Below are 21,181 nucleotides of genomic sequence, written 5' to 3' on the forward strand. Positions count from 1 at the left end.
TCACCTGCTCGGAATACCTCGCCGCAGCCATCGCAGCGCGAAGCGAACTGCGCGTCGTAACAAGTGCCGCAGTAGATTTTGTCGGCCTTCGCACCAAACTGTTTATCCACCAGCGACAAATGGCACTTGAAACAAAGGAAACAGGCCTCATGCCAATGCTTGTCTTTGTAGGAAAGATCCTGAAAGATAGAAAATAGATTTCTTTATTTCATTCAAAATTTAATTAAATTAAATATTATTTTTAATTATTTTTCAAGTTTAGAAATTTGTGGTTTGACTATTTCAACGTTGCTTTCTCTTATACTTTTATAAAAAATAATAATTATTCAATTACTATTATTATATGTATGGTTAAGGCACTGATATAATGCGATTTTTCTTTCTTTGTAGCTTCAGTGATTTATCGTTTGCTTTAAATTCTGTCAAATCTGCTAAACGAAAAAAGTCGCAACTCACTGTGGAATAAAATTTTAGATATTCACAATTCCGAAGTGCTTATGGGATTACATCTGGTTAGAATTTTCAAATAATTTTTTTTTTATAATACATAATGTACATGTATTCAAGTAAACACTGAAAATTTCAAGTCACTTCGACGGTTATTTTTGAAGTTACACGCATAATTGTAACGACGCGTCAGAGTATTTGAAAGTAATAGGCCGGTGTGGAGTCTTATTTTTCTCAAACCTGTGTTTTGAAAGTCGGTGACCAAGATTTCTCGGATGTGGCTGAACATATTAGTCTCAAAGTTTTACAAAGGCTTCTAAACTATAGTTTCTGGTACTTAATCAAAGCTTTTTTATTACCGATAAATATTTTTTTTTTATACATAATTTAAGGCCAAAATTACTCGATTTTTTAGAAGCCGCAATTTTGTAAAAAATAATTGTTTTGCGTATTCCTTCGATTAACTACAATATTATACATTACTTCAACGAAATCAGTTTGACTTTTCCCCCTTTTTTGGAGATCTGCTGCAGCAGCTTCAAAAACTGTTATTTTAAGTAGAAATAAAAAATTATTCAATACTATTCAAAGTTACCATAATATGTTAGTTAGTTCAAAGTTACCATAATATGTATACAATTTCTTAGAACTAAATTTATTATTCTATCAGGAACAATTTTTGAAAAACCTAATTTTTAGGGCTCCTAACTAGATGTAACCGCTTAGGTACTACAAGGTAGGTGGTATGTAGGTTACTACATTAGGATCCGAAGTTATGGAAGCTAAGTAAACCCCATACAAGTCTGTCGTGGTCCACTACATTTGTGTTATTGGAAAACAAGATAATTTCAACCTTCCTCTATATTATTTTCTCCTCGTTTCTTGACGATTTTTAAAATTGCAACTACTGAAATTGTTTCGTGATTGCGAGGAATATTTTGAACAAAGGCTTTAAACAAAGTTGAATTGGTCTTTAATTTCAACTCAGTTGTGAAATGTGTTTCAATCCATTATTCAAAATATTTCTAAAGTCTTTAATTGTGATTGAAAAAAGCTGACAACTCACCTTGGAATCAATTCCGATGATCTTGTTGCACTCTTCGCACGTGTTGGCGAACACATTCTCGTAGCATTTGATGCAGTACGGATGGTCGTCGCGTATGACGTAGCGCTGTCCAGTTAGACTCTCATCGCACTGCCAACAGCAAAAGTGGCCGGAGTGCCAATCCTTGTCCATGGCTTTCGTGTATTCTCCACTGAAAATCAACTGAAAAGGTAAGCACATTTTCGAGAATATTAAAATGGGCGATCCACCATTGGCTGTGCGGCAAATAAATGTACTGTAGTGTGAAATGTGTGTATTCATGTTTGTATGTTTGTAAATAACTTGCGGCGTCTATGACATGTTTTCTGAACTAGAAACTCAAACTCAAAAATACGGATGTACATGTGTTATGTGGGTGTGTGAGTGTTTATTTTGGCGTATATTTGAGTAATTTGTTAACCTTTTGTGTTTAGTCGGGTGACCGAATTTGTTTGTAAGTTAGCTAGTTTTGTGCAGTGTAACTTTTTTCAAATACAACTCTTGGTGTACAGTTCGAGAACATTCAACTGTATTGTACATAAGTAAAAAGTAGTGTTTGTTGTTTTTGTATTTTGTAATGTATACTCAATAGAAACACTTTTTCATGTTTTTTTTTTAATATATTCCTTTAGTAGTTTGTGAAATGTGGTTTTGTTGTTGTAAATTACACTTATAATAGCTTGATTGTTGTACCTTTTTCGTTAATTAAGGATAAAGGAGTAAATGTGTCGTTTTGTTTGTGCCGTATGCATTGCGCGAGTATTTTTGAAATGCCTAAAGTCTTTCAGATATTTTTCTATATTTTTTGTGTTTGTTTTTATTTTTTTAGTTCTTGAAGTTTCTTGTTTTAGTATTACAAGACTCTGCGCTTGGTTTGCAGTTACATAATATATACATATGTATATGTATATGTATGTCTATATGTTTGTATTTATATGTATATGTAGATTACATGTACTGTTTGCTGCTGTGCACATTTACGTCGGTTTTGTGCGCAACATTTCCAAAAAGCCCTGCGGCTGCTTCGGAATTTATTGCTGTTTATTAAAAACCCATTAATAATTCCGTTGAACGTGGCAAACAAGATTTGTTTACATTCTCATTGAATTTATTTTTAGTTTAGATTTTTCCATTAAGCGTTTGTACTTTATGAAATAATCCTTCGCGTAATTCTATTAAATCTGTCTAAAAACTAACATCTAAAAGTATTCTAACACTAAACCAAACTTTTTTCAAATAATTTTTGTAATTAATACTGATTTTTTATTAATTTTTTAGTTTACTTTAATTGAGATGTTAACACGACACTTTTAGTTCGAAATAATTAAACGATTAAAAAAAACAACATCGAAAACAATAACAAAATCTTAGTTAAAAACTGAAAAATCCAAATACAGATATTAAAAACATATTATATAAAAACAGTAAATAATCTAATGATAATGCAGAAATGTCTAAGATTATATTGAAGAACAAACAGTAAAAAATATTCTAAACTTATCAACCATATTCAATTATTCCGTTTCCACAAAGAATGAAGCATAGTCAGTAACATTGGTCAACCTTTGCTACTAACTATTTGCATATGTAATTTTGTATTTTGATTTTTTAATAAATAATATTTTATAGTTGAAAATATCTTTCATTTCTTATGAGCTTATATTGGAAAAATTGAAAAAACACCTAGGGCCCAGGCACAATTCTTAAATATAACTCAATATGCATTATTATTGAATTTAAAATCCGAAGGATTCTTAAATTAAATTAAATCGCCTAAACAAATGCATAACGAAAATACTCCAAAACTTTCAAAAACGATTTCATTCTCTTTCCCCAATTTCATTTGCATATGCACTGTGCCACAAAACAAGACGACACATACCCCTTCTCCTCATTTTGATCGGTTTGCTCAACTTCGGTTATTTGAACTTCAGATTCGCGTCGTTTTGTTGTTTTCTTAACTTTCTTCGTTTTCTTCGTTTCCGAAACGGTTTGCATAATTTCCACGTCGGCCATATTTCTTACAGTTTTTACCGTTCACTTCTTATACTTTTCTAAACGTAAATCCCTAGCAATAAATCAACCGAAAAGACGCGCGTTAATTCCGTTGAATATAAATGGCAGTGACAGTGTGTGTGTCAAACGAGAGCGTTTCAACCAGTAGAACTATCGAAACCGTTTCACCGTCTGGTGAATTCAAATGAATATACAAAATGTATTTCCGTGCACGCCGATTGACCGACTGAACTTCAGCTGTACGATTCAGTTGGAAATCGCCCGTTTCTCAATCGAATTTCGCTGCCACCCAAAATGTGTGCCGTGTGTAATTTGCCGCCGATACACTTTCTACTCTTCGCTTTCCGCTGTCCGCTTTAACGAGTGCGATTTCGAACGTTTCTTCAAAAACGTTTTTAACTTGGCCAAGTCAAAATATGAACTGTTGCCGTGTATGAGCACGAAAATTTAAATTTTGAAACGATGAGGTTTTTCGAAAATGTTTCAATACTAAATCAAACACACACACCAGCACAAACGTGGCGTGAGAAAATGTGTTTTAAATGTTGTACAACAAACATCACGAGTAGCCGATTGGCCGCGTTGCCATTGTAGTATTGAGTGTGAGGGAAGTTCTACTTCTCTCAGCTTGCGTAGACGTCATGAGCGAGTTGCTAATGAATTTTCCGATCAGTTGAAACTGTGAGCACTTAGAGTCTCTCGAAATAACAAATACACATGTGCTCATTCGTATACGGACAAGTGTATATAAGAATTGAGTGCTTACGCGTGGACAACATCTGTAAGAGACTGTATGATCACAGTGTTGCTCAATTCACGCCAATTGCAAGAAATCGATTCGATCGACATTTTTATTGAAAATTGCATATATTCTTTCGAACAAAACTTGACCTTTCGTTTTAAAAGTTAGTATAATTTTATGCTTCAACAGAACTTAGGTTAAGTGGTAGTCTGTCTAGGCCTAGGCCTTTGGGAAAGGGTCAAAATTTGAGGGTGACAAACATCAGGTATTTACATTTTATTTTGCTTAAATTTTTAAATTTTCTCCACTGCAAAGAGGCTTTAGAGTTGTGTTGGCGAGAGTTGGGCCTGGGAAACATTTTCGCTGAAACAAAGTGTCTGCTCCCATTGTACACACACAGACAAGTGCAAGTCCACCACATGGCCCACGGATCGCACTGATTGGGAGAAAATAAGCAAAGTCTCTAGTCTCTAGTCTCCAGAAGACAGAGAACGCCAAGAACCGCCGAGTGGCGCACTAATAATTGGAGCAACGCGTCAGCGGCAGTGATGGACAGCCAGACGGAAAGCCAAACAAACGACTGTCAATTGCAGGCGGCAGTGGCTGTTGGCAGGCACTTTAGAACCTTCCTACTCGCCAGCACACCGCGGGGACGCGGAGCTCTACTAAAAGCATTAATTCACGCAATTTCTGTGCCAAATTGTAGCTTTTGTTTATGTTTGTTGCTGGTGCACAAACAGGAAACATATGCTATAAAAATAATATGAAATATCGAAAACTTGATTTGGGTTGGCGGATAATGCCTTGAGATGCGACGATCGCAGCGTTCAATGGAAATTGTAATCAAGACGACCGCAACTTCTGTGAAACAAGCATTAACGGATAATTACAAGTGTACAAATATAGCATTCTATTCATATGCGAAATTTTGAAAAATGTATTGAAAAATTTTGATGTCAGAAAATCATAACGGTACAATTATTAGTTTTTGCGTTAACGGCATATTATAGTATAAACAAATTTTTTGAATCATTTATACGCGGCTGAGGTGCGAGTGAGAAGATACATTTGAACGAATTTCGTACAAACATAAATAATTTGAATACGGCCGAAAGGTTTTCGAAAATGCTCGGCTAGCACATTGCCCAATTATTAGTTGAATAACTTAAGACCTGCTAATGTACATACATACACACATGCCGTGCAAAAGAATTGGCAACATTTCAACGTTTTTGCTCAATTACATACAATTATAGAGCAGCGTAAAGGCGGGGTGTGGCAAATTTTGCGTAATTTCAAAGACACAGAAAAATTTCCAAAAATTCTTAATGCATGTATTTTGAAAATCCGAAAAACCACCATCTAAATCCCTCGGCACGCTTTCGTATGCACTCTGTCGTTAAACACGCATATTCTACGTATACGACAGCCCAACCCCACCTCCGCTCCGCGTTGACTCGACCAGCCGCTTGGCCGGCGGTGTGTTCGCAGTGCACACGACACAACAGAAAGAGCGCGACGCGCGAAATCAGATCGAGCATAAATTAGTGGACGGTGTGCGCCGGGAGATGGTTCAAGAAATGTATAAGAACTGCCAGCGCGTACAATAATTTTACTTACTGCCCATGCAAACATTTATATACATGTACCTTACTTATTTTTACTCGAGAAGAAGAAAAAGAAAAATAATTAAAGCAATATTTGAAGCCAAAAATTTCGCTTTGAAATCCACTGACATTGCGTGAGTTCTCATGTTTTGAAGCATTAATGCAAAATATTTTAAAATTGTTTTAATTACAAAGTAGTTTCAGTTTGGCATAAGCGGGGGTGCGTTGCCACATGTGTAAATATAATAAATATATTTAGTATGAGACTTGGAAAAATCTGAAAAATTCATTGTTTTTAAGTTTGGTGGGGTTAAGGCCTAATATGATTTTTGAAATACAATTTGAAAATAATACTTTTTGTTTAAAAGCTATTAGTATAAGAAATTTACTTAGAAGCTTATTGACCTAAAATAGATAATAGCAAGCCCATTTCAGGAAACGTTCATTTAATTGTATTATTTGCTGAAGATCAACATTCCAAGTAGAAAATCTTAGCAATCTTACTTGTTTTGCCCTAAGAGTTCTATGTCAGAGAGATCAACATAGTTGATGCAAAGCTCTCCATTTTAAGTGTTCGTTGTTAAAATGAACGTACCGTATAAGAAGAATCTTGGTGTAAGTTGAGGCCGAACTTCCCCTAATGTTCATAATTACTCGCATTAGAATTTATGAACATTTTTAAATATTAGGATTTCGTCTTAGGTTAGCTTAGGTCAATGGGTTAGGACCTTTGTATCCTTTATGACCTCCTGACGGATAACTAAGACTCTTATGAATCGACAAAGCGCTTGGACTTTATTAGAAAGTTCTTAAGTCGGCTAATGTCGATTCCAGTCATTGTTGCGAAGGTACCCTCTGTTGCAAAATTTATTTCTAGAGAGTATTCAATTTTGCCACCATTGCATTGTCTTGATTGTGAACATGGACAAAATTCTCGAGAGAACGTACTATCTTGATCAACCCCTCTGTACGGTTTTCAGCAAACCACTAGCCAATGGTTGCCTTGTATGGTCTTACAGAACCTATATAACACTTATCAAGATCCTATTTTCTCAGCATAATTTTCATAAAAATTATTTTTATTTTATATTTAAATTGCTAATGAAGAGTATGATATGTCACTTAACACTCCCTTAGGTTTTCGCCAGGCATCACACAGTCTCTGGTATGGGTTCCAACAAGCGGACTCATAGATCATATATTATTTCGTACAGTGTTGACGTGAATCTTAGCAGCTTGATGAATAAATAAATAAGTTGTATAAGTATACACAAGAATTAATTTCTTTTTTCGTAACGGCATTTTTTGTTTGAATTTGCACTTGTGACCATAAATGGGAATAAAACTTACGACAAATGCGAAATCTTTTATTGTTTTCAATTAAAAATACAACACATTGTATTCTTTGTTACACGTAGGACGAAAGAAACTAGCAAGCGACCGATTTGTGAGCTGCGAGAAAATAATTTATTAATCAAGAACACACAAATGCAATGTGACAATGACAGGCGCTCACTCGTAGAAGGGACGTGATAATTATTTGGGTCGGAGACGTTGGGTTGTGGGCTAGAAAGTTGCTTGCCACATACCTCAAGGGCGAGAATAAATGCATTTACGCAGCGACTGATGCCGCCTAACACCATTTGCGACCTAAACGAACGAGTTTCAGAGTGTTCTCCTAGTATAATTGTTCTAGTATGAGGTGACTTTGTAATGTGATATTTTTTTTGACGGAACTTATGAACGATGACGCTAGCACTGCCAGTGACATGCTTATTAATAGCGGTGAAAGTGTGACAATGTAGTATTGTAGTATTTAATAAATGTTATTATAAACAATTTATGCTTGGAAAGAGGAAGAGAACAGTGGAAATCGACGAAAACAAAACTACTTGCGAACCGCATTTGCAAAACTGCAACTATGGGAAAATTAAATTTCTGAACGCTGACAATTCGAAAACACCACACAACGGCACCGCATAATAACAATTAATTGAAAAAAAAAATAAAGAAAGCGACTCACACGCAAAAATACAGATGCGCATTACAGAAATAAAATATATAAGAGACAGAAGAAGCGACGCAAATATTATAGTACAACAAATAAAGATATATATTTTTTACGACCGCAAGAACTTTGCCAATTTTCGTTTTTGCACTTTTTGGAAAGCAAAATATATAGCACATTAAATGAAGAAGAATTGACAACAACAACATTGTACTGGCAGCATAACGCGCGTGGGTGCATTTCACCTGAATCCATCCGATTGGATTAATTTTGTATCAGTAAGAAGACGAGCTGCAGCCATTTTGAATTTGACAAAAAGGAATCAACCGAGCGACTAAAGAATAATTTGAGAAGATTTTTGATAAAGATTGCAGTAAAATACGAGGACGTTTGCCATTGACTTTCGGGATCCCTCCGTTTGAACACAACAACAACAACTCAATTCGGAGGCAAGCTGTTAAGCAAAAGTAAGTAAAGCTATGGTGAATTGAGCTGAGCTTAAATAATAATATAAAGGAATTATGTGAAAACTTTGTTTCGATTCCAACTCATATTTCCACAATAAGTAAGCATTAATTTTTTTTTTTTAATTTGCTTTACATAAATACATATGTATAACGATTTCAATGTACTCGTTTATTTTTGTAGGCAATGCAAGAGGGAAATTCAAATGTTCTACCCAACGCCCCAACGCTCTTCTTTGCATGTGAATTTTCTCGCCCGTTGAAGTGTGCAATTTTTTTCTAAAAATAAATGTAATTTAACTCAGTTTTATATTAAAAAATAATTTTACATTAAAATGCATATTTGTCGTTGGCACTGCACTTGCGTTTTTTTCACTAGGATCTCCGCCAGAATATTCTTTTTTGATGGCATTATTCTCTCATATGTCGTGCTATCCTCATCCATTCTCTTGCCATTTCTCATTCTAAATAATTAGAGCATTTATAACGAAATTAAGGCGGAACAAATTTATTGTCTTGCATGCGACTTAACTAAATCGAGCGAATATTTATAAATTTTCGTTTTTTTTTAATAGAGCACATACATATATTTGGACTTTTAGATTTATAAGCGATTCATGCAAAAATGTGTCTTCTGCGAAAAAGAGAATTTCACAAGCTCACTGCTCTGATGATATTCGCAAATGAATTGATAAAAGTTTTATGGAATATTCAAGGTCAATACCCCTATGAATTCATAAAACAAATTGACGGCCATGACTTTCACAATATTATATTAAGTCTTTATTTTTAATTTATGATATTCGAAATTTTCAAAATAAAATCTATTCGAAGACTTGTGGACAATTTTCAAATTTTGATTTTGTTTTTAAAAAGCAACGTGGCCAAAGATTGCAAACTGCTAAAAATAATACATGAAATGCTATTTTAGGCAGATTAAAAATAAACTAAATTAATCATCAAAATAATTTTTGAAATATTTCAAATTCACAAACATATAAAAGCGGATCTATAGTTGTATTGCTTAATTATCTTTAATGTTTAATAAAAAAGTTCCGTTTTCAAATTTTAAGTTTTAAAAAGGTGGAAAGCATGTTCTCAAAATTTGTAAAGATTTAACAGTTTTATGGACGCAAGCACAGATATAGACACTATTCTTTGTCATACCACTCTTCAGGTGCACACTCATTATTTCGCTCATTTACAAGCAAAAATGGACATAAATAATCACATAAATATATCATGCTTGAAGTGCTGAACACAAAGACGTCGACACGACACGACGTAGCGACGGCTGACCACAAATGACGCTTTGAAGCCAGCGTCTTGAACATTTTGAAGACGGCAGCGACATATCAAATAGCAATTTCATTGTTGCCGTACTAACATCTTTCACTTCAATAAAATTTACATATTTAGTTTAAAGTGAAATTATTTACGCAAAAAATGTAAAAATTGCGATTTATTTGTTTTAAATAATCTATTGTTTTTATAAATGATATATCAAAGCTATTTTACGGTTCTATTGGTAAAATAACGTCATACTTGTGAGAACTTTGAATAATTTTACATTTCACATGTTAGTGGCAGCTCTACAGCGGTCATTGTCGTCGGAATTAGAAACATTTCTAATTTGGCGACAACGACAACTACAAGCCTGTTGTCGCGTAGTCGTGCTGTTGTCAAAAAATCTGTGCCCATAAGAACGCGTGTATTTTAAGATTTGACAGATGTCGTTCGTCGCTTGTCGTCTTCTATGTGTTCAGCACATAATGTACCTGACACGCCTTGCCAAAAGTATTCGGATGATGACAATGTAAATGAGTATTTATTAGGTACACTAATAATCTACAAGAAGTATCTCAAAACCAGAGCGTAAATAGTATGTTTAATGTAATTTATTTTACTTTAGTCTAGAATTAAAATAATCTTACATACTAGAATGTTATACAGTAGGATAGATATAATAGGTATACTATAGCTAATTATAATATTTATAATTTATGAAAAAAATTTTGAAAATATAATCAATGTTTTTCTGCACATTTTTAATTAATAGAATTCGAAATATCGGAGAAAATAGTGAATTAACAATGTCGTTGAGGCACATATGAATGACATATGTACATATATGTCGATTCTTCCAATCACAAATAAATTTGTAACAAACTCAGAAGTGTTTGGATTTTCAAAAATACTTTTTAGTGCACAATACATTTCGCATTAGTTTTTATCCAAATTTTAAAAAGCAAGAGCTGCTATAAATGTATAGTCGATTTGGGCAAATGTGTATGTACCACACCTGATGTCTGTCTGACAGATCTGTTAGAAGAAAACACTCATTATATCATATATTTACAATATATTATATATGTTTACTGTTTATAAATATAGTATTCATAAATTAAAATTTATTTCTCTTTATTTTAAACAGTCATGGTAAATCTTGAAACAAGTGAGCTGCTATGTACATATAATTAGAAACATTTTTAAATTGTTTTTCTGTAAACAAGTGAAAGTAATTAACCACAAAGTAGATAATTTTCGAAATGCGTTTATTTTGAAATTTAAACAAATAATTTTTTGAGTGCCAATAATTGAGGAATACCAATGGCGAATCAGTTTAGATCTGCATAAAGAATTAAAATGTGAAATTTAAATATTTAATATTTGGACTTATGTGAATCGGTACACATATAAATTTGTTTAGATTTATGTGTTTGCACTGCAAAAATTGAGAAATATGCGAATATTTAATATAAGTGAAAAACATTTGTTTATATTTCAGAATTCGCAGATCTTCCATTTGAACATTTCACTAAAATTATTTTACTTTTTTTTATTTATTTTATAAAATTACAGTTTTCAACAGTTTATAGATTACAAAATACAATTTGTCTAATATTTTGTGTCAAATTATAAGAATAAGCAAATTAGATAGTAAAAAATGGCGTCAGTCTCTTCCTATTTGGAAAACAAAATATCCTTTAGATTGCTTTAGAATGCTTTCAAGAGATTAGGTGGGTTTCAAAATTCTTCTTATCTTATTAAAGAGTAGAATATTTTTCAAATATTATCCGAAAGTCTCAAATAAATCCGAGTAAAATACTAGATAAACGCGTTTATCTCAAATTTATATCAATCAATTTTCATTTAAATATACAGTGGAACTTCCATAACTCGAAGATCTCCATAACTCGAACATTTGAATTGGCATTAGTTTTTAGAAATCAAATTTGATACAAATTTCCTCCCATAACTCAAACTTCTATAACTCGAAGTTCTCCATATAATAAATGTATAAATCTATATTTGACAGCGTTTTGAACAATTTTATGTTTTAATTCAAATTTCTATAACCCGAAGTCTCTCTAACTCGAAGTTTTTTTTGTGGATTATGGTGATTCGAGTTAGAAAAGTTCCACTGTATTTAAATTAAAAATATAATTAAAAATATTTTCGTTTTTTTCCTTTGTTCATTAACTAGATTCATACAGTTACTATCGAAATATTTTTGGTTTATTGATTTTAGATCAACCAATAATAAGTTATGATGTCCATGGCAAGATCTTTTCTGGACACATCATGGGATATGAGGTACCAATGGCAGAGTTTTCGGAATTTCTAAACAAATATTTCACAAAATACTGTTTGAATATGAATCTTTGTAATGCTGAAATGTTTAAATAAAATAAATAAAAATTGGTATATATTATAAAAAAAATTTAAAAATATCCTTGATTTCAGCCTCTGAATCCACCTAACGCCTTAAACAATTGCGAGTATATGTTCATTGTGAATAAAAAGATTATTCGATAATGCAATATTAATTGATAAATATCAACATTGAAACCTCAAAAAATTCGCCTATTTAACATTCGTTTTGCAATATCGAAATATTTAATATCCATAAGTCCTTTGAAAATCCTTAATTCAAAAGTCAGAAAAACGAATGTTCGGAGCTCATCATTCCACAAATATTTTGTCTGTTCATTTGAGTACTTTGCTACGAGAGAATAATTTTTGAATTGCGAGCAAATAGTCTGCATTGTGCGAATTTCTGCATGCACCGCAGAAAGAACTATACGAAAGATGTTATGAAACATTTGTGATCGGTCATAATCCAACAATGCCGCGCTATACAAATATACATATATCTTACAACACAACTACAAATATGCGCATACAGAGTTACATGGACGTTGAACATATGAAACGAATTACACAAGTGCAAGCAGATGTATCATCAGAATATATAGTGTATATTGTACATACAGTTAGTTGATGGCACATCTAAAAATAGACATATTGCGACCGAAATTCAAAATTCGCAAACAAATTGCATGGATGACACAATTTTCTGTTCAGTGTCATAAAGCGTTAGTAAAATTTGAAACCAAACACGCAAAGTACAACAAAAAAAAGTAAAAGTAGAAAGACGCAGCAAAATAAATGAATTGGCACTCGCAAAAAATTGGCACAGAAAATGTCAAAAAATATTCAATCTCGGGCATTTTGAAAAATAATGAATTTCGCCTTTGTGGCTGACACATGCGACAATTTGTTGTGCGAGACCGCACCGCAGAGAGTGTCGGTGATTAACGCTGCGCCTGTTCGTGAACGGCCGGGAGTGTGAAGTGAGCGGCGCACAACAGTTGGCGTCAATAAATGAATGCGTTGAAATGGAAGGTTTATGGTGTAACTGAAAATTTGATTGAGTGAATGTAATAAACAAAACGATTTGCTTATTATGCGTTTCTGAATTGTTCAATTGACTATTCATAAATATCAAAAAACGTTGTTCAGGTTCATTATTATTTTTTGTCATATGGCAAGTTTTTCACTGAAATATTATTTTTCGGCCGTTATCCTTAGCTGAGTTAACCGTGTACACTTTTTAAAAACGAAAACGAGAACCAGAAGCGAAAATGCAAAACAGAACCGAAAATTTGAATACAGCACTTCCGATTGTGGTCACAGTATGCTTTTAGGCGCGCACTTAGCCGTTGATACTTAATTTCTCTTGACGTCTCAAAAAAAAAACGGTCTAACTGTGGACAGCATAACTCATTATCTGGTAATTTAAAATCATTTATTTTCACTTCAAACATTTTAGAGAATTCACTTTGGGCATTGTATAAAATTTCACGCTATTGGAGAATCAAATTGTCAAAATTGCCCCTGAAGTACGATCAAATTTCTAGCTGTATTCATTGCTTACTTTGTCTGTAACAGCCGCTAGAGTTTTTTCTTGACGATTTTCGAATTAAATGCTCACACATTCGTTGCTTGCTCGTAAATTGGCCAAAACCCATTATTTCCAAAAATTATGTGAGAAGTTGTACACAAAATAATAATATCGAATGGGGAGTATTTTGAAGGCGACAATTTTAATGAAGACGAAGTACTAAATCCATTTTTTTTTCAAACAAATTAAAAATACCGTTATTTTTTGAACACTTCTCGTATATAAATACTTCTTATATATTTAATTTATAAAGGCATCTCGGCAGGTACCTATCGATAGAGCTCCAAGCGTATTTATGCCATGAAAAAGATTCTCTAAAATTTCGTTATACTTTCGAAGTCATTTTAGTGGATCTTTCTTATTTGATTATTTTCCCTCAGATTTTCAAGATCAATTGAACAAATAACAATAGTACATATGTAAAATCATACAGATTTAGTCACAGGAAAATCTGTGTACCAAATTTCCTTCAAATATCCCAGCTTAGGTTTGAGTTGTTGCGTATATAACAGACAGACGTACCATAAGGCGATATCAATTCGATTTTTATTTGTATTTGGATGCATGTGTAAATAACCTTCCTTGATACTCTTCTACTATCACACGAATAAAACTTTAATATTATTATGTTAAATGAATTTGCGTGATTTTATTTGTTTTACGGCAATAAGCCACTTGCTTGAAATAACTCAATTCCGTTGTTAAAACTACATACGACATATTGCAAAAGCAATCGTCATGTGTGTGTGCAGTCTGGTATTATGCAAACACGCCATCCAAAGTGTATCCGTCAAATTTCGCTTTCTGCTACCAGTTACACAATAGTTGATATTTTGGGAAATGATATCAATGGCAGCGTCTAACATTAACCCACTTACTGGGCGGGCCGCAGAGGTGCAGAGGATTCATGTCATCATCGTTTTCACACAACTGAAACAATTCGCATTCACTTCAATTTTATGCGTTTCGCGATATTTTCACACACACACACATTGGTATTGGCTTAAGGGTTTGTTGCTGCACCTCCATTCAAGAGCACTTTGTCATCGACACTACTATTTCTGTTCCCAATGTACTCATAAATATATTTATATACATATATATACAGACTCACACATATGAATGCAAGAATGCATCGGTGAATATAGCAGCCGTTAATTTTTTTGTGAGAAAAATTATTATTTGTTTTGAGTGTTTTGACAAATTATTTGTACTGAAATTTTGGTGGAACCACGTCATCGATAATATTTAACCCAGTGAGAATATAGAATTCGACAACTAAAAAAGATTACATATATAAGGGGATATACTCAAGTGTTTTAGATTTTCAAAATTCGTTTATTTTTGTGAAAAACGAAAAAGCAAAACCAAAATAAATTGCAAGCAGATTTTTTAAGTAGTAGAATTTCGTAGAGCGAAATCCGTAAAATCAGCAGTCAAAATAAACACATAGGCTTGACTTTATGCTCAGTATTATTTGGCAAATTACCATGCAAAGACCTGTGAAAGGAAGCAACGTTTAAAGATGGAGGGAATTTATTCCCAAAATATCACTCGTCGACGTCTGCACTGAATAAGCCTTATGAGACTTTTTACTATCTTTTAATGTCAGGCCCAAGAAAAACTGAGCGCTTTCCAATAGAAAATCATTTGGAATTAGGCATGACTGTGGTTCGAATCTTAAGATATCAGGGAAACGTTTGGAACAAATCATTTATAAAAATTTGTGAATACGGAAGCCGCATGAGCTCAAATTCGAATGATTCATCGAGTCTTAAATTAATGAAAACGATGACAAAAGGATTCGGATTGCTACCGCAAACCTCTTATTCTCGGGATCTAAACTCAGTGACTTTTTTCGCTACTCAGGCCTCACGAAAATGTTTCCAAAAAGATTATCGATTAGACGGAGTCCTATTTCGAAGAACAAAAGTGTTGGATTATTAGTTGGAAAACAGACATTTATGGGGCAAAATAAACTAAAGTAAAATTTTTGAAATGTGTGCCACTGCTTTATGTATAGACATAATAAATATTAGAATTGCAATCGAACAGTGAAATACCGGTTGAAATGTCACATTAACCGCACACACTTCCAAAAATATGTCTTTATATAAATATTCTTGAATTTGAAAACTTCACTAAGCGGAGAATCTCACATCTTTAATATTTTTGGCATAACAAAGCATCTTCTGCATCTTTCAGATATTTTGGAACTCCAATAATTTATGTGTCAATGCTACTTCTGATAGAGGGAGAATACATAACTTACTCCTCCAATTTTTCATTTTCGAACACTATCGATATCTACATATATCATTCGTGTTTAAAACCATTTTTAGAATGAAATATGAACTTAAGGATAATGTCATGCCACACAAAGCATGATTATAGAACAATAATAAGCAGGCGCGATTCAAAACAGTTTTCGATTCTCCATTTTTACTTTTTATAAATCAACGTAAATACTTTATTTGAAGGATATGTTTGTATGTAAGCTATATACAGGTTCAGAAATATAAATCTTCGTTATTTAGAACATCGTCGTTTCATATTTGTAAATACTCGAATTCGCAGCAATAAAAATGAATTAAGAATTTAATACAAGATAATAAAGTGTTCGTGAGGGTTTGTGTCTTTTAGATCAATTTGGACTTGCTGGTCGGGTGGTTTCGTTTAAGGTTGCGCCGGCGGAGTGCAGAGACGCTTGCTTGCGGCCAATGCTGCTGTATTTCAATTTTTTTTTAAATATATATATTTTCATGTTGTTTTATGCTAGGTATATGTGCAGGTGCAGGAGCGGATGCAGTGTGAGGCTATTGGAGGTTTCGTTTTGTCGGATTTACTTTTCAACTATGAGTCTGTCTAAAGAAAAGAAGAAAATATAAGAGAAATAAACAGAAATAAATTAAAATCAAAACATAAAAAATTTAAAATAAATAATTCAAACTAAACACAAGTTGGTCACGCATTTACCGGAAAGTGGGCAAATCTACAAAGGAACACAGACACACATGTTTACATATATGGAACATAGATTACTTGCAGCGTTAATTAGAAAAGCGGATAAAAATTAGCGTCCTTCAGGATATCAAATGTGTCCACTGTTGTTCTTGTTGTAGTGGTGGGTGTAATAGAAGTGCGCGTGGCCACCGTTATCGCCGCTTCTGGTGCTGTTGTTGGTGTAGATGTCAAAGCATCAGCTGCTGCCGAAATCCTCGCTTCAACAGCGGGTGTATCGACTTCTCCTTGGGTGGGTGAGCCTTCGGCAGAAGACGAGAGACTGAGCAGCTCCTTGAGCTCTGGCGTTTCCGAGTCCAACGAGCTGCCCGGTGTGCAGATACTACCTTGTGGGCTTAGCGTAGCGAGCGGATTAATGCTAGCTGTGCCGGGTGAGACAGCTGCCGACGCCGTTGGTACTTTGACGGTTAAATCGAAATAAAGAGAGTGTTCTGTGCCCTCCCCCGTTATATCTTCTTTAATGTCGGTCTCGTTTGTGGCAAATGTTTCCTTTGCCTTCTTACGCTTTTTGAGCTTCTTTTTATTGGTAGCTGTCGAAGACAAATTGTCCAATACGTTACCCATTATCTCTTCGTTGTCTACAAGACTGTTACGTGGTGAAAACGGACCATTATTCGTATCTTCATTGTTCAAACTGGAGTTGCGGCGGGAGCGTGATTTGATGCGTTTGGGTGAATCGTTTTCCACTTGTGCACTACTGCAGATGTGGGACTCGGAATCATCATCGTATTTCGTGACAAATTCAATGCTATTGCTTTTAGAATCCTTGCGTAATTTCTTTTTGCTTTTCTTTTTCTTTGATTTCTCCACAGATGATTGTACTACTTCCATCCGTAAAGACTCACTTAATTCATTTGAACACTCCTTTTCCTCCTCTATGGTTTCGGTGTTCAGTTGATCTTCATCGGCAACATAACAAATTCCTTCCGCACCTTGGCTAAAAAGAGTTATGCTCTCGCCACCCAGACTAAATTTCCGCAAGTCCAAATGTTTATTTGTGTTATCATCCGTCTTTGTGTCCTTATCGAGACTTTGTATATTATTGGAGTTCTCCTCATCTTCGTCTATTTTGAAATTCTTACGCCAATTATACTCTCTCTTAGGTGTATAACTTAGGTCTACTTCAATGTCTAAATCGTCAATTCCCTTAACATTCAGCTGCGGAGCATATCCATAACGTGTGCGCAACCGCGTTGATTGTCTCTCTGCCACATTTGCATCTCCCAGATATCGTAGCTCATGCTCATGGCGCTCATTATTTATCAGTTTCAGTGATGCTGTGTTTCCTTGTTTCCTATTTGCTCTCTTATTCGCATGATCGGTATCGCTGGTTCCACTCACATCACCCTCACTGCCATCGGCTGAGATCTCTTTATTCAAATAGCTCTTTTGCATTTCATTTAAAATGCTGTCATAATCGCGTAGTATGCCCGATTGTTTCCGATTCTTTATTGCCTCATCGTAGATCTCATCGATCGCCGCCGAGTCTGAATCATAGTCTAATGCGGAAGAAGTGCCGCCTACGGCGCCTTCCTCATTAGCTAACAAACTCTGGTCTACCAACAATTCTTCGATGTTTTCTACCCGCTGCCAGTCATCTGCATCTCTATCAGCATAATGATCCATTTCGCGCTCTGCTTCTTCGCATTCGGACTGTTCGTGGTGAGATTCATCGGCTGGACCACGTTCATTAAAATCACAAATGTCCTCATCTATTTCATCGTCAACATCAACCACAGTTTGACGTTCATCTTCGCTACCATCCGTTTCTTCGTCTTCCGCGCGTTGAAGTTCTTCTGCAGCTTCATTATTAGCGTCTATTGTAAACGTGACGTTTGCATCACTTCCCTCTGTGAATAAATTCAACTGATCGAAATCTTCGCTGTAGTAGTCTTCCCTTATCCATGTGCGTGTACCGCTGGGCGTTTGAACTTCGATTTGCGAAACATAAACGTAGTCATCATTGGGGTATTCTTCAATCGACTGCTCCTGATTCAATGAGAAACGTCGAAAGTGATGATAATTCTCTGGTTCTAATTCAAAATCTTCTTCGAGCTCCTGTAGTTGAACTATAATCTCTGGTTTCTGTATGAGCGCTGAGTCAGACGCTCTGCGTTCATTGTCCAAGAAACCGGCATTTAGATATCGTGAGAATTCTTGAAAATTAATATTTGCCTTTTCCAAATCGGTTTTCCTGTCTTGTAATTCTCGTTTCGTGGCTTCTTCATCAATTTTCGCCACTTCGATAGCCTCGATGTCACCTAGGGGTGAACGGCTTTGACTACGAGATCGCTGAAATTCTGCGTTTATGCGCCGCAGCTCTTCGTACTCTGTCTGCTGCTTTTCCTTTGACTTGGTATCTCGCAGCTCTTTGGGTTTTGCTCCCAAACGTTTCTCATCTGCTAGCTGTTCAGAGGCCGAAATAAGCTCGGCCAATATTTTCTCCTGCACCTGACGCCGTTCATCGACTTTTTCGGATGGTTCTGTAGAAATAAGTGAAGGTGATGGACTACGTGAGCGTCGGAAACGCGCTGTTTGTTCGCGTAATGGCACAAATTCACTGCCGAGATCCAGTGATTCACCGACATATGTGGATCGCTTAAATCCACTTGTCAACATTTCATCCTTTATGCGCTGCACATCACCCCACTCTTGCGATCTGGTGCGATCGTAATCGGGCGTGGTCGGTGAGCAACGTAGTTGGCGCATACGCTCGTCGAGTGGTAAGGGTGTCAGTTGGTCTTTATCTTGAGGTACAAGTGGAGAGACGGGTGTCACAGTACGCAACTCTATTTCTTCACTGGCGTTGCTCAATTTGCGTAAGGCGTCTGCGTCTACTTGGCGTTGCTTTTCAGCCAGAATGGTCTCTATTTCTTCGCTGCACTTGGAAAGTGTACGATTTTGAGAGGCTTCTAGGTTTAGCATTACATGAAAGTGTATTTCCTCCACTGGCTGTGATGAAGAATGCAGACTGATGCGATTGGGTGATAATGAAACTGAGCGCGATGGCGTTCGTGATCTTCGCTCATGTTGGTCTTCCTCTTCACTCATGTGATCGGCTTCAACTATACCCACGCGCATTTTACTTGGTTCTGGTGTTCGTTCGCGTTCAAGGCGCCGCATAGGTGACTTTGACCGTGAACGTTGTAAGCGTAGTGACTCAACCAAACTAGTCATACTTTCCAGTGAATACTCACTTTCTTCCTGGGCGGTATCTGGAGTATTTTCTTCGAGCTCTTCATCACAACATTGTATAGAAATAACGGGAGCCGTGATTGCTCTTCTTTCTGGAACAATATAATCGTCATCCAGAATGGTTGGTATATTAATATGAAGCTGTTGGAAGAGTCCATCGTTTTGTTGTATTTTCTTCTTTCGTCGCTGTTCTAAGCCAGTTCTTAAGTTCTCTGCCGTTGGCAAGGGTGAGCGAGACCGCGAACGTGACCCTGATTTTGTTCTTTCTACGCGAATAGATTCTACTAGGAGACTCATACTATCTTTGGAGTGCTCTTCTTTGAAATCTATAACTGAATCAGGTGACTCTGTAGGACTTGGTGTACGATTTATACTGGACTCTAAACCAAGCTTCTCACCTAACTCATCATTTTGCCGAATACGTTTAGAACGTCGTGTTTCCAAACTACGTTCAATATTATGTGGAGTTGGAAGGGGTGATTTCGAACGGGATCTTGTTCGAATTCGTTGACTTTCGACTAATAATCTGATATCATCGTCAGAGTTGACTGGGGATTCAACAGTATTCGATCCCTGCTCGGATATATTAGGACTACCCGATGTTTGACGATTTAATGCTTCAAAAATTGCATCGTTGTGTTTAATCAATTTATTGCGACGCATCTCCAAGCTATGACCGAGTTGATCTTCTGTGGGTAGTGGTGAACGCGAATGTGATCTAGATTGTCTCTCTACGCGTAATGTTTGAACTAACAGCCTCATTTCATTGCGTGAATCGCCTTCCGATCCATCTTTAGTAATATCTGGAGAGTCTGCTACAGTTTGTAAGTGATCTCCAATCGTTTGTGACAATTTTACACAGTCATTTTGCAAGGATTCTATAAATTCCACCACTTTTTCCTTTGTAAGCTCTGTCTCCATTACAGAGCCTGTATCGTCATATATTTCTATGATCTCTTTTCCATCTTCACTAAACACAAATTCCACATCCTTAGGAAGTGGTGTACTGGGTTGCGAAGTTGCAGGCGAGGCCTGACGAGACGTGGAACGTGAGCGCGAGGGGTTTACAGAAGCGGTGAAGTCATAAAAATCACTAAGTCCCTCCATTAGCAGACCGTATTGATCACGCCATGACGCAATATCTGGTGATTTGTCAACAGTAATGGATGGAGTTGACGGCATGTTGCTTGTTAAAGATTCATCCGCTGTATTCGATTCGTTCGCCCTATTCCACAATTCTTCGTACTGATCCATTTCTTCAATGCGCGGACTACGGCGTAAGCGTGGAGAAGCAGATTTTCGGCTAACTGGAGAATCGGGTGATACTTCGTGTGTGATCTTAAGCTAAT

The 21,181-nt window shown here is 35.5% G+C and overlaps 1 protein-coding gene across 11 annotated transcripts in view; it reads right to left on the reverse strand.

Annotated features, from left to right (window-relative positions):
* The window catches only part of LOC105211544 (four and a half LIM domains protein 2), a 215,092-nt gene that overhangs the window by 33,010 nt on the left and 160,901 nt on the right, over positions 1–21,181 (reverse strand). For 6 of the 11 annotated variants that reach the window (XM_054230332.1, XM_011183035.3, XM_054230330.1 and 3 more), the window contains 2 exons: positions 1,514–1,714; positions 5–179 (listed from right to left, as the gene is read on the reverse strand). In XM_054230332.1, the coding sequence (XP_054086307.1) occupies positions 5–179; positions 1,514–1,714 (376 nt within the window). Of the gene's footprint in view, positions 1–4; positions 180–1,513; positions 1,715–3,413; positions 3,977–16,048; positions 16,482–16,658; positions 21,177–21,181 lie in introns of those variants that run through there. The other 5 variants (XM_011183037.3, XM_011183038.3, XM_011183028.3 and 2 more) reach the window with 5 other exon arrangements.

The sequence above is a fragment of the Zeugodacus cucurbitae genome, chromosome 4 (assembly GCF_028554725.1).
Source record: "Zeugodacus cucurbitae isolate PBARC_wt_2022May chromosome 4, idZeuCucr1.2, whole genome shotgun sequence".
In the NCBI taxonomy this organism is placed as follows: Eukaryota; Metazoa; Arthropoda; class Insecta; order Diptera; family Tephritidae; genus Zeugodacus; species Zeugodacus cucurbitae.